The 13,332-nt window shown below is 45.0% G+C and overlaps 1 protein-coding gene across 3 annotated transcripts in view; it reads right to left on the bottom strand.

Annotated features, from left to right (window-relative positions):
• Positions 1 to 8,714: 8,714 nt before the first annotated feature.
• Positions 8,715 to 13,332, bottom strand: part of SMARCAL1 (SNF2 related chromatin remodeling annealing helicase 1) — a 70,384-nt gene continuing 65,766 nt past the window's right edge. For all 3 annotated transcript variants that reach the window (XM_074399056.1, XM_074399054.1, XM_074399055.1), the window contains exon 18: positions 8,715 to 9,006. In XM_074399056.1, the coding sequence (XP_074255157.1) occupies positions 8,767 to 9,006 (240 nt within the window). In that variant the 3' untranslated portion in view covers positions 8,715 to 8,766. The remainder of the gene's footprint in view (positions 9,007 to 13,332) is intronic.

Genomic DNA, 13,332 nt, shown 5'->3' on the forward strand with positions numbered 1-13,332 from the left:
CTAGCCTGGGCAACATAGCAAGACTCTGTCTCAAAAACAACAACAAAACAAAAACATACCCATATTAGTATAAACAAAGGATACTAGTGGAAGGAGTCTTAAGCAAACACTCACCCCTGAAAAGGGTCCTCCCTTTTCAGACTGTGCCTTTCAGCCAAGCAGGATGGTACTTGACTGACCTGGGGAGTGGTTGAGTCAGTCATGCTGGGGCAGTCCAGGCAGAACTGAGGTGAGCCATGCTGGGCTGGCGCTAGAGCCTAATTTGGATCATCATTTAGTAAACACGCTGCCTCCCCCACGCCCTCTGCTGCAGAGCCTCCTACGTCTCTGGCCTTCAGGGGGTCTGAGAGAGAGAGCAAGAGAAGAGGGAATGCATGAGTAGAAATGCAATAAGCAGCTGAAGATGAGGCACTCCATAATAGGAGGAAATTGTTCATGTTCAGAGCAATTTTGTCAAAACTGAACAATTCTCTTTAAATAGCAAGCTTGAGGATGTACAAATAGCACTCATGAAATCAGCTCTGAGTGACTTCAGAGACTCAGCCCTCTCCTAAAGTCTCAATTTGTCTTATCTGTGGGCTCATAAATTTCTATCCCTATTAGAGGATCATCCAGTGTGGAGAATGTTAACTGTAACGTGTCCCCATAAAAGACTCAGAAAAAATCACTGCTGACTCACCCCTGCTCTTCAGGAGCTCTCAACATTCACTCTTTGCCTTGAGAAAAATAAATAAGTTAAAAGTCGCCTCCAGAGAGGAGTTCCTGTAGCTGTTAACCAGTTCTCTTGGGGCATATGGAACATTTTATTCTTGAAAGAAATGCGAGGTGCAAGCATCATTCCAAATTCATCTTCTGCTGGAGACAGAAAGGGTTTATCAGGGCATTGTTCCTTTGCTTCGTGCCTCAAGAGAGCCTGCTCTCCAAGAAGCCCCTGATGGTCACAGACAAGAGTGGGGCCCGAACAGCATTGTTTAGAGCCCTATGAGCCCAGGGCCACAGGCAAGAGCTGACCCCTCAGGAGCGGTCCTGGATGCCCCGAAAGAGTAAGAGTGTGGGAAATTGAGTCAGGCAACCCTTCTTTCCTGTCTACCTTCTCCCCTTGAATTCCATTTAAAATCATTCTATTTATTTATTTATTTATTTATTTATTTATATTTTTATTTTTTGAAGATGGGGTATCACTATGTTGGCCAGGCTGGTTTTGAACTCCTGACCTCAGTTGATCCACCCACCTCAGCCTCCCAAAGTGCTAGGATTACGGGCGTGAGCCACCACGCCCGGCTTCATTTACTTATTTAGAGACAGAGTCTTGCCCTGTTGCTTGGGCTAGAATGCAGTGGCGCGATCTCGGCTCACCACAACCTCTGCCTCCTGGGTTTAAGCAATTCTTCTGCCTTGGCTTCCTGAGTAGCTGGGATTACAGGTGCCTGCCAACATGCCTGGCTAATTTGTGTATTTTTAGTAGAGACAGTGTTTCACCATGGACAGCCTGGTCTCAAACTCCTGACCTCATAATACACCCGCCTTGATCTCCCAGAGTGCTGGGATTACAGGTGTGAGCCATCATGCCTGGCTCGTTCTAGTTATTAATGGACCTGTCACAGAACATTTACACCGGAAGTACACGCATAAAGGCTGGAGTAGTTACTTGACGACTCTTAAGTGGGATAAAGTATGTTAAAAGAAAAACTTTCAACAAATTAAATTTAACAGAGTTTAATTAAGCAAACAATGATTTGTAGATTGGACGGCCCCCACAACCAGAAGAGCTTCAGAGCAGCTCCAGGGTTGCCCCATGGTTGGATCACATTTATGGACAGAATAAAGAAAGTAACATACAGAAAAGGGACGTGAGGACAGAAACAGCCCGGTTTGTTGCAGCTCCACATTTGCCTTATTTGAACACAGTGTGAGTGATTGACCACGTGTGATTGGCTGAAATGTGCTGCAGGAACTGCCTCAGACTTGGCTACTTGTTACGAAGTAGTTCCCAGTCTGTTTACCAATCCAGTTAGGTTACAATTCACTCTGCACAGAGAAACTTTTAGGCTGACTGAAAAATATGTAAGGAAGCAGCATTGGGCTAAACTTAATTTAACGGGTAGCAGGGGGCGGAGGTTGCAGTGAGCCAAGATCACACCATTGCACTCCATTTTGGGTAACAGAGAGATTCTCTCTCACAAAAAAAAAAAAAAAATTTAATGGTAAATCAGTATGAAACAATGGCTACAATACATCATATGAAGTGAGCCGTTTTCAGTAGGAAGAATTTGATACATTTTTGTAAGAGCATATTTGATGTATATTTACATATATTTGTACGCATAGAGAATAAATTACAAATGGCTTCCTATTACTTCTAGGAGGTAATAGCTCTACCTCCGATTACTTCTAGGAGGTAGGGCTAAGGGTGGGAGGGAGGAGAATGCAGGACTCTTATTTTTGAACTTACACATTTCTGGATGAATTTTTTTTTTTTTTTTTTTTTAGATGGAATCTCGCTCTGTTGTCTAGGCTGGAGTGCAGTGGCATGATCTCGGCTCACAACCTCCCCCTCCCAGATTCAAGTGATTCTCCTGCCTTAGCCTTCTAAGTAGCTGGGATTACTGGTGCCCGCCACGATGCCCAGCTAATTTTTTTTTTTTTTGCCTTTTTATTTACTCTTGCATTTACTCTTCATTTTTAATAGAGATGGGGTTTTACCATGTTGGCCAGGCTGGTCTCAAACTTCTGACCTCAGGTGATCCACCTCCCTCAGCCTCCCAAAGAGTTGGGATTACAGGCATGAGCCACCACGCCCCGTCTTAGATGTAGTTTTACATCAAGTTTATCATATTGGAAAGAAGGCAGTGCAGAGCAGTAAGTGGAAGGACCATCTTTTCCATAAGTGGTGCTGAGCTAACTGCATATCCATATGGAAAAAATTAACCTCAGCCTTACCTTGCCCCATTTACAAAAATAAACTGCAGGTGGATTGTAGATCTATACATGAAAGGCAAAACATTAAAGCTTCTACAACATACTATTTTCATAATCTTGGGGTCATGGTTACATGGGTGTTTATTTTAAAATATTTTGCTAAAGCTGTAAATTGTTGTATGAACTTTTCTGTATATTGTATTTTGCCCCCAAAAGGAGGGCTTAAAAAAAGAGAAAAAGAGCTTCAAAATCTGTGGAATAGCAGGTGGGAGAGAAATGTGTGCGGAGGATCTTGCAAAATCAAATAACTGTTGACTGACACAATGCCTAAAAGACAGTGACTCACAGGCTTCTAAACACTGTCTGCTATGGCCAGGAATTCATTTCCTTCACTGAGACCCCAGAGGAAACCACAACACAAAAGCAAAACACACATGTAAGAGACTCCTCTGATTAACCCTCTTTAAACTTCCAAGCCACTTTTTACGTTGGTAATTCTGCTTGGTGAGAAGTGGGAGGATGGAGTAAATCTAAGGTTGGACTTCGTTCTCTCCCCTTTGCAAAAAAGAGGATGGAATGTCACAAAGCATTGAGTTTCTAATAGACAAGAATGAACAGACAAGGCAACACCTCAAAACCAGTGGTGTGGGGATGACACCTCCTGCTGAATTTCTCAGCGCCTCCACTGATCTAGGAAAAGGCTCCTCTGAAGCCAAGAAGGAAAAAGACGTGATTAATTCAAGGACAAGTGGATCAAGACTAATGGGATTCTTTGCTGCCTCTTACAGGCTTCCTTAATGCCAGCCCTAGAGGCAGAAATCAGCCAGGATCAGTCAGGAAACAAGATACCACTTAGTGATGCTGGTGAGGGAAGGCAGAGGCCAGCTCCCCGGGCCAGAGAGAACTTCAGTAAAATCCTGAAATGGTGCAATTGATGGCAGGGACAGGACTGGGAGGAGATGGGCTGATTTTCTTCATTTCAGTTGATGCTTCCAGAAAACACAGTTCTGGGGGTCTGGACTGTGCTGTGCAGTGAAATGAAGGAGGAAAAGGAGATAGTGTGGAAATATGAATACCTCTTTAAACCCAGTGGTCTTCACTCCGTGTAAATAAGTCCAAGTGTCTTTTGCTGAATTATACAGAACTGGCTAGGTGGCTCTTAACAAATTTCAGAAGTACATATGGGATGGTCTAACTTAAAATAGATAGGCTACATAGTACACATAAAATGTGCTTTGGAGGGCCTCGGGAACATCTCAGAGAGAGAGTTCGTTTTTCTACAGAACGGCTAAAACTGAGGTTCAACTAGAGGCCTCAGATGGAGGCGCCACAGGCCATATTACTAAGACTACAGACGAATAGTGTTTTTTTTGTTTGTTTTGTTTTTTTTGGTTTTTTTTTTGAGACGGAGTTTCACTCTTGTTACCCAGGCTGGAGTGCAATGGCGCGATCTCGGCTCACCGCAACCTCCGCCTCCTGGGTTCAGGCAATTCTCCTGCCTCAGCCTCCTGAGTAGCTGGGATTACAGGCACGCGCCACCATGCCCAGCTAATTTTTTGTATTTTTAGTAGAGACGGGGTTTCACCATGTTGACCAGGATGGTCTCGATCTCTCAACCTCGTGATCCACCCGCCTCGGCCTCCCAAAGTGCTGGGATTACAGGCTTGAGCCGCCATGACTGGTGAATAGTGGTTTTAACTATGAGTACCAGGCAGGGCATGGTGGCCTGAGCCACCTGTAGTGCCTGTAATCCCAGCACTTTGGGAGGCCAAGGTGGGTGGATCACAAACAAGGTCAGGAATTTGAGACCAGCCTGACCAACATGATGAAACTCTATCTCTACTAAAAATACAAAAATTAGCCAGGCGTGGTGGTGGTAATCCCAGCTACTCAGGAGGCTGACGCAGGAGAATTGCTTGAATCCAGGAGGCAGAGGTTGCAGTGAGCCGAGATCATGCCACTGCACTGAAGCCAAGAAGGAAAAAGACGTGATTAATTCAAGCACAAGTGGATCAAGACTAACAGGATCCTTTGCTGCCTCTTACAGGCTTCCTTAATGCCAGCCCTAGAGGCAGAAATCAGCCAGGATTAGTCAGGAAACAAGATACCACTTGGGCTGGGCAACAGAGCAAACAAACAAACAGAAAAGAAAGTAGTGCCTTCCAGTATCTTCCTGTTCTCTGTTGCAGAGAGCCAGCTGGTAGACTGCAGGGACTGACTTATAGCCAGGGCCACGCCCTTCAGAAAGGGAGCCAGGTACCAAACTCAGCTAACAGACCACCAAGGCACCACTGGGCCTCCCGCTGGGGAACAGCACACCTATGGGTGGGCTCTAGGGGTGGGGTGGCCTGGCTGCAGGTTCTGCTCTGCCACATTTTAGCTGGACTCGAGCCATTTGTAACATTTCTTGGCTCAGTTTCTCCATCTGCACAATCAAAATATCACTACCTTCCTCCAAGATTGCATTAAGTGTGACAATCTATGTGAAGAACTTAGTCCAGTGCCTAGCACCTAGTAAGTACTGAATAGTGAAAACGATTTAAGTCTAACAAATCCACACACCAGGACACCACACCAATTAGGCATCTTTCATTGCTGTTGTGAAAATTGGGATAACTAAAATCTAACGTACATCTGGCCCACTGTCTTTCTGTATGGCCAATTAGAGCAGCAACTCCTTCCTTGTTGAAATACTTTTAAAAACTCCATTTCTGGCTGGGCATGGGGGCTAATGCTTGTAATCCCAGTACTTTGGGAGGCCAAGGCAGGTGAATCACTTGAGGTCAGGAGTTTGAAACCAGCCTGCCCAGCATGGTGAAACCCCGTCTCTACTAAAAATACAAAATTAGCTGGGTGTGGTGGCAGGCGCCTGTAATCCCAGCTACTGGGGAGGCAAAGGCAGAAGAATTGCCTGGAGGTGGAGGTTGCAGTGCACCGAGATCGTGCCACTGCATTCCAGCCTGGGCAGCAGAGCAAGACTGTCTCAAAAAAAAAAAAAAAAAAAAAACCCTCCCGTTCCTGGACACACATTCTGGTTTTCTTCCTCATTTACTTCCCTGCTCGGTCATCTTCTCTATGTTGCAGTTTGTGGGGGTCGGTCGGACCACTCTTACCCCTCAGCGACCTCATTCAGCCCATGCTAGGGCAGAATCCACAGCTCTTGCTCTGACCTTTCCACAGTCCGAAGACTTGCACATCCAACTGCCTGTTGAACAGCTCCACTTGGATCTTGTCAGATTGTGGGGGTTTTCCAGAAACAGACACGGAGACAGAGTTTGGGGCATAAGATATCTATTAGGGATAAACACCTGTGAAAGGAAGGGGCTGGAAGCCTGTTTGGCATAGGGAGAGGTGAACTGGGACACAGACCTTCGAGAACCTTAGGCAATCCAGCAGGGAGCAGCAGGAAGGGAGCAGGAGCTCTGCAGCGAATACCAGCCATCAGAGGTGCCCCGCATCAGGCCAACGCCACCCAGCCGTTGTGCCCTGCCTTGCTCAGTCATGGATGCAAGCTGCCTTAAGAAGGGTGTGACCTCAGACAATGTGGCTTTCTGTAGACCAAGACCAGCCCTGCAGTTGTGGCCAGGTGGAAGCCATCTGCCAACCTCACTCCCCGAAGCTGGGCAAGTCCCTCCTTGAAGGGGAGCTGGGTGCGGTGTCTCCAAGTTTGTTAGATTATCTCCCAGCCATCTCAAATTCAACAAGCCCTTAACCAAACCCTTGATTTTCCCAGCTCCCCAACCTCCCCTTCCCACTCTTTCTTCTCCTACCACTTTGCTCAGGCAAATACCAAAGTCCCAGCCTCTCTTCCAAAAAATGTTCCATGGTCAATCTGTCTACACACATCCTTCCATCGCTCCCTTTCGAATACATCCAGAACCTACCCACTTCCCATCTCCTTGGTGGTTCGACCCACACTCAGCCACACCCCAGCACCAACCCCATGGATAGCTGGAGTAGCTCCATAGCTTCCTACCTAAGCCTTCCCTCTGCCCACCTTTCCTGCTGCATTTTCTGAACAAGCATTAGCATGAAATAGTTTAAATCTTTTTATTAATTAGAGACAGGGTATCACTATGTTGGGCTTGATTATATATTTTTTTCTTTTTAAGACAGGGTTTCACCATGTTGGCCAGGCTGGTCTTGAACTCCTGACCTCACGTGATCCACCCACCTCGGCCTCCCAAACTGCTGAGACTACAGGTATGAGCCACCATGCCCGGCCAATTATATTTTCTAAAAATGAAAAGGGGCCAAGGGGCTGGGTGCAGTGGCTCACACTTGTAGTCCCAGCACTTTGGGAGGCCCAGGCAATAAGATCACTTGAGGCCAGGAATTTGAGACCAGTCTGGGCAACACAGGGAGATGCTGCATCTCTTTTTAAAAAGACATTATGAAGCAATCTGATTTATATTTAATTAGATTGCCTCATATGTCTGCTCAAAGCCATTTGGTGGCTTCCATTCATACTCAGAATTAAACCCACAGATTGCTCACTGTGGCCTGTGAGCTCTGCATGATTCTGTCCCTCTTCTCAACATTCTCAACTATTGTTCTTCCCCACGTGGCATTCTACTCCCTTATCACTCTCTAAACCGAAGCTGCTCAACACAGGAGCCACCAGCCTCCTATGGCTACTGAGCATGTGAAACCTGTGGCTAGTCCAAACAGATGCTGCCTGTGTCAAGTATGTTGTTTCAGACTTAGTCTAGAAAAGAGAATGTAAATTATTATTATTATTTTTTTTTGAGACAGAGACAGAGTCTTGCTCTGTTGCCTAGGCTAGAGTGCAATGATCTTGGCTCACTGCAATGTAACCTCCACCTCCCAGGTTCAAGCGATTCTTGTACTTTAGCCTCCTAAGTAGCTGGTTACAGATGCATGCCACCATGCCTGGCTAATTTTTGTATTTTTAGTAGACATGGGAGTTTCTCCATGTTGGCCAAGCTAGTCTCGAACTCCTGACCTCAAATGATCTGCTCACTTTGGCCTCCCAAAGTGTTGGGATTACAGGTATGAGCCACTGCACTCAGCCCAAGAATGTGAAATTTCTCAAAATTTTAAAGTATTATTTATAAGTTGAAATATATGGAATATATTGGGTTAAATATATTACTGATCTTTAGTCTAACTGTTAGAAAAGTTACAATCGCATATGCAGCTTGCCTTACATTGCTATTGAACCATGCTGCTCTAAACCAGGGGTTGGCAAACTACAGGCAGGGGGCAACTTCCAACCCGTTGTCTGTTTCTGTACAGCTGGTGAACAAGGAATGGTTTCACCATTTTTTTTTTAATGGCAGAAAAAAAATCAAAAGAATAATTTTTGATACATTAAAATTAATAAAATTCAAATTTTAGTGTTCATAAAGAGTTTGATTGGAAAAGAGAACTTACAACCATCGCCTCTCCCACTGTGTAAATTGTGCAAAGCTTCGTGCTTTGTCTCACTGTATGAATGACTGCCAGCACCTAGGACAGTGCCTGCACAAATTAGGTGCCCTATAAATATTTGTTGAGTCACTAAATTGTAAAATTCTAGATTTTGGGGACTGTGTAGGAAGGACCTCATTATTTAGAGAACATGAATTACCCACCACTATGACTCACTGTCTCCATCCCTCAGCCAGAAGATCGGAGGTTGAGACCCCGAGCAAGCCCACACATGATGACACGGGAATGGAAAGCTGATACTTGGCCTGGTCTCCTGCTGAGCCTGGACACAGGCACAGCACTGCTCTAATGGCAAGAGAAGTGCAAAAAGTTTAAAAACAAAATACGTGATTTTATTTTCATTCCATTATTTTAAAATGCTTTTTATTATTATTTTTTTTCTTTTTGCCCCTTTTACAGGGGAGAGGTAAAGCTGTCCCAGTTATCAAAAAATTCAAATCTCTTCTTCTTCTGTGTACAGGCTGTCAATGAGCTTTCATCCAGGGTGTCTCCCATGTCCTGGGAACTACTTCCAGATGTTCCTGAAGCACTTCCTGGGTCAAAGGACTCTGCTGCTTCCAGGAGCTCCATATCATTTCCTTCTTCCTCAAAGGACTTCTGGAATAGGTCATAGATCTGCTGCTGTTTTGGGTCCTATATGAAAGAAAGAAGAGATAAAAGGAAGAACCCAGGCTCCAACACTGACTCTCCTCCACTGTGGCTGATGGGAGAATATAAAGATGAGATACCACACATTTTATGGCATCAGGGAGTTACACGATGGTGAATGTACATCATCTTAGCAAACCATCACTAAAGCAGCTTCATTATTTAGTGTCTGACATCTTACTGTCTCTGCACTTACAGGGTTAGGAAAAAGAAACAGTTGTGAGTGCAACAAAGAGGCTGCTCTCTCACTATAATTTACATTGGAAACGTTTCCTCCTTTCAAACTTTCCAAATCACTAGTTCAGTACTGAAATAGCACCCAGGACCTCACTTCCTCAAAAGCCTTTCTCTACTGAAGGGTCAGTTAAGGTATAATTCAACTTATGAATCTCTATTTTAAAATTTACTTTTATTTAAAAAAATTTGTAAGAGATGGGATCTCACTATGTTGCCCAGGCTGGTCTCAAACTCTTGAGCTCAAACAATCTGCCCACCTCAGCTTCCCAAAATGCTGGGATTACAGGTGTGAGCCACCATCTGCTCAGCCCCCTAGATTTCCAAATCTCTGTGTTCAGCCATGGCTTATACCTAATTTTCAAAATGGTTGAAAAAACACACACATTTAACATATTCATAAGTAGGCATGTGTACCTGTTCTGATTACCTTAAATTACAAATGATCAAAATACCACCAACTGCATCTGTCCACTGATGACAATAGTATAGTGTTAAAACCATGCCCAGCGGATACAACTACAATACATGATCACTATCACCCCCTCCTGATCTTTCCTACACCTAAATTTCCAGCCCTGACCATTTTTTTAATCCAGAGGTATATTTCCGTATCTCCACTGACATCCCACAGTTTCATAAAACTAAATTTGTTTAAAATCAAATGATCTCTTGGCTGGGCACAGTGGATCACGCCTGTAATCCCAGCACTGCAGAAGGCCGAGGCGGGTAGATCACCTGAGGTCGAGAGTTCAAGACCAGCCTGGCCAACATTGGGAGACCCTATCTCTACTAAAAATACAAAAAATGAGCCAGACAGGGTGATGTGTACCTGTAGTCCCAGCTACTTGGGAGGCTGAGGCACAAGAATCACTTGAACCCACAAGGCAGAGGTTGCAGTGAGTCATGATCACACCACTGCATTCCAGCCTAGGCGAGAGTGAAACTCTGTCTCAAAAATAAATAAATAAATAAAAATAAGGCCAGGCACAGAGGCTCACACCTGTAATCCCAGCACTTTGGAAGGCCGAGGCCAGTGGATCAACTAAGCTCAGGAATTCAAGACAAGTCTGGCCAACATGGTGAAACCCCATCTCTATTAAAAATACAAAAAATTAGCCAGACATGGTGGTGTGCACCTGTAGTCCCAGCTACTTGGGAGGCTGAGGCACAAGAATCACTTCAACCTGCGAGGCAGAGGTTGCAGTGAGCCATGATCACACCACTGCACTCCAGCATGGGCAACAGAGAGACTCTGTCTCAAAAACAATAAATAAATAAAAATAAGGCTGGGCATGGAGGCTCACGCCTGTAATCCCAGCACTTTGGGAGGCTGAGGCGGGTGGATCATCTAAGCTCAGAAATTCAAGACCAGCCTGGGCAACATGGCAAAACCCCATCTCTACCAAAAATACAAAGAATTAGCTGGGTATGGTGGTGTGCACCTGTAGTCCCAGCAACTCGGGAGGCTGAGATAGGGGGATCACTTGAGCCTGGGAGGTGGAGGTTGCAGTGAGCCAGAATAGCGCCACTGCACTCCAGCCTGGGTGACAGAGTGAGACCCTGTCTCAAAAAAAAAAAAAAAAAAAAAAAATTAAATGGTCTCTCATTTCACTCCTATACTCCCAAATCAGCTTCTTTTCCCATAAGCCTATTTTATAGTCTACCTGCATTCTCATCGTCTCCCATGTGGAAATCATCCAGGCATACTGAGTCCTCAGCTCATGCATTTCCCTCCTCTCTCTTTCCAGGCACCATCTTGACCTGGGCCAGCACTTGGTACTGCATGGATTTGCAACAGCTCCACTGCACTTCCCGACTCAGGCTGCTTCCCGTTTCAAACAGCCCACAGATCTTTGCCAGCTGATTTCCCCCTGAGGCTCTCCTTTAAAGATTCTTTTTCTGTCATGTCTTTGGGCTCCCCTGTGCCTACATCATCAATTCTAAAGTTGCTTTCCTTGCTTTTCAGGCCTTTATATAATTAGGTCTCAACCCACCTGGCCACCGTCCCTCACTATTCCTTAACCGAATCCCTCCACATAGGTGGAGTTCGTTGTGAATTGATCATGACAACCTGTCATGTAAGAACTCCAGATTATTCAGTTAACCTGCACCCAAAATATCCTAGCCTTTCAGAATCCCAGCCTTGCAGAGAGGGAAATGATATTAAAGATCATCAAGGCTGACCCCCACATAACCCACATGTCCTCCTGCAGGATGCCCTCGTCGACCTCTTTCTGAATGACTACAATGTCAAGGAGATGCTGCCTGGTAAGGCAGCCTATTCCAAGTAGAAAAAGCTGCTAATGTGCATTTGATTATGATGATGGCAACACTGTATGCTAACTTGGGGCATGCATAATTAATTGGAAGTGAGTTCCAAGATGGGATTAATATTTCATTTCCCCTCTCAGACAGAAGGCTATCTCAGTGAGATATAATCTCTTCTGCTTTTTTCTCCTATATTGGAAGCAACATTTTCTTTTTCTAGTAGTTGATAGAATTTCCAGCCCCATCTTAATTTAAAAATAAACTGATAGTTATTAATCAAAATAAATATTGATAAAACTCATTTATATTACTTTGTATGTATATTTTAGTTAGAAATTCATAACTAGAGGTAGAAAAAGGCAAGGAGGAATAAATGAGTTCAAGTGAGAATCCTTTAAAAACAGCCTCTTGCTTTTCTTTTTTGAGACAAGGTCTAGCTCTGTTGCCTGGGCTGAAATGCAGTGGTGTGACCTTGGCTCACTGCAACCTCTGCCTCCCTGGTTCAGGCAATCCTCCTGCCTCAGCCTCCTGAGTAACTAAGAATACAGGCATGTGCCACCATGCCAGCTAAGTTTTGTATTTTTTGTAGAGATGGGGGTTTCACCATGTTGTCCAGGCTGGTCTCAAACTCCTGGGCTCAAGCCATCTGCCTGCCTCAGCCTGGGATTAGAGGCTTGAGCCACCATGCCTGGTCAGGCTCTTTCTTTTCAAAAGGCATATAGTAACCTAGGCTTTGTTACTGTATTTACCGTTCCACTGAACTGGAGAGTTCTTTAAAAACCTTTAAAATAAGGTTGTTTTAAAATTGGCTTATTAACTATTTATGTCTGAAAGGATAATATACAGTCTGCATTTAAAAATATGATCTGAGTCTTATTTATCCCAATATTTAGCAAATAAATGTAAGTGAGTGAACAGATCTACAGAGTCACAAGTCTTGGTGTCAACGATAGGATTTAACTCAACTTATTTATTATTATTATTATTTTTTTAAGAGACAGGGTCTTGCTGTGTTGCCCAGTCTGAAGTACAGTGACCATCATGGCTGCCAACAGCCTCAACCTCCTAGGCTTAAGTGATCCTCGCCTTGGCCTTTCGAGTAGCTGGGACTACAGGTCTGCACCACCAAACTTGGCCTAACTCAACTTCTGATGGTGATTTCACAGGAAGGAGAAGGTGCTTCACTTTCCTCATAAGCTACCATAAGGCTACCTTTCTGCATGAGGCTCAGACCTGGTTCAAATTCCCCTGGCAGAAACAATTCAGCCATGATGTGCTCCAGGAGACCATTCTCCTAGTTTTCACTTCTGGCCAGCAATCCAAGCTGGTGAAGGAAAACAAGCCTTCGGAAGGCTCTGGGTCTCTTGCTCCCTTCACTGTGTTTCACTGAAATGGGGGAGGAAGAGGCCGTGCAGCCACTGGGCTGGAGCACTGGGGCCAGGCAGGCACGGTGGGGCCAGGCAGGCACGGTGGGGCCAGGCAGGCATGGTGGGCCCAGGACTGTCCTGCTCAGAGGCAACAGCTTTCCCCTCAACACCTTTGTCAAGGCCTTCCTGGTCACAGAGGGATGTTCAGCATCCTCTTATACTCCTTTACAAGAAGGGTCTGGGGTCACAGGAGGAATGCTGGGCTCAGCCAGGAAGCCTTCTCCCTGGGGCTGGCTTCACATGCCCTGTGACTTTGTGCAAGCCTATTGCACGGCCATGTCTCAGTTTACCCCTCTAGAAAGTGGAGAGACACTGAGAATAAAATAAAATGACAGACGGGAATATATATGAAGCCAGTACTGTATCTGAAACACTCCCC

This window comes from Saimiri boliviensis, chromosome 5, assembly GCF_048565385.1.
Source record: "Saimiri boliviensis isolate mSaiBol1 chromosome 5, mSaiBol1.pri, whole genome shotgun sequence".
Lineage (NCBI taxonomy): Eukaryota > Metazoa > Chordata > Mammalia > Primates > Cebidae > Saimiri > Saimiri boliviensis.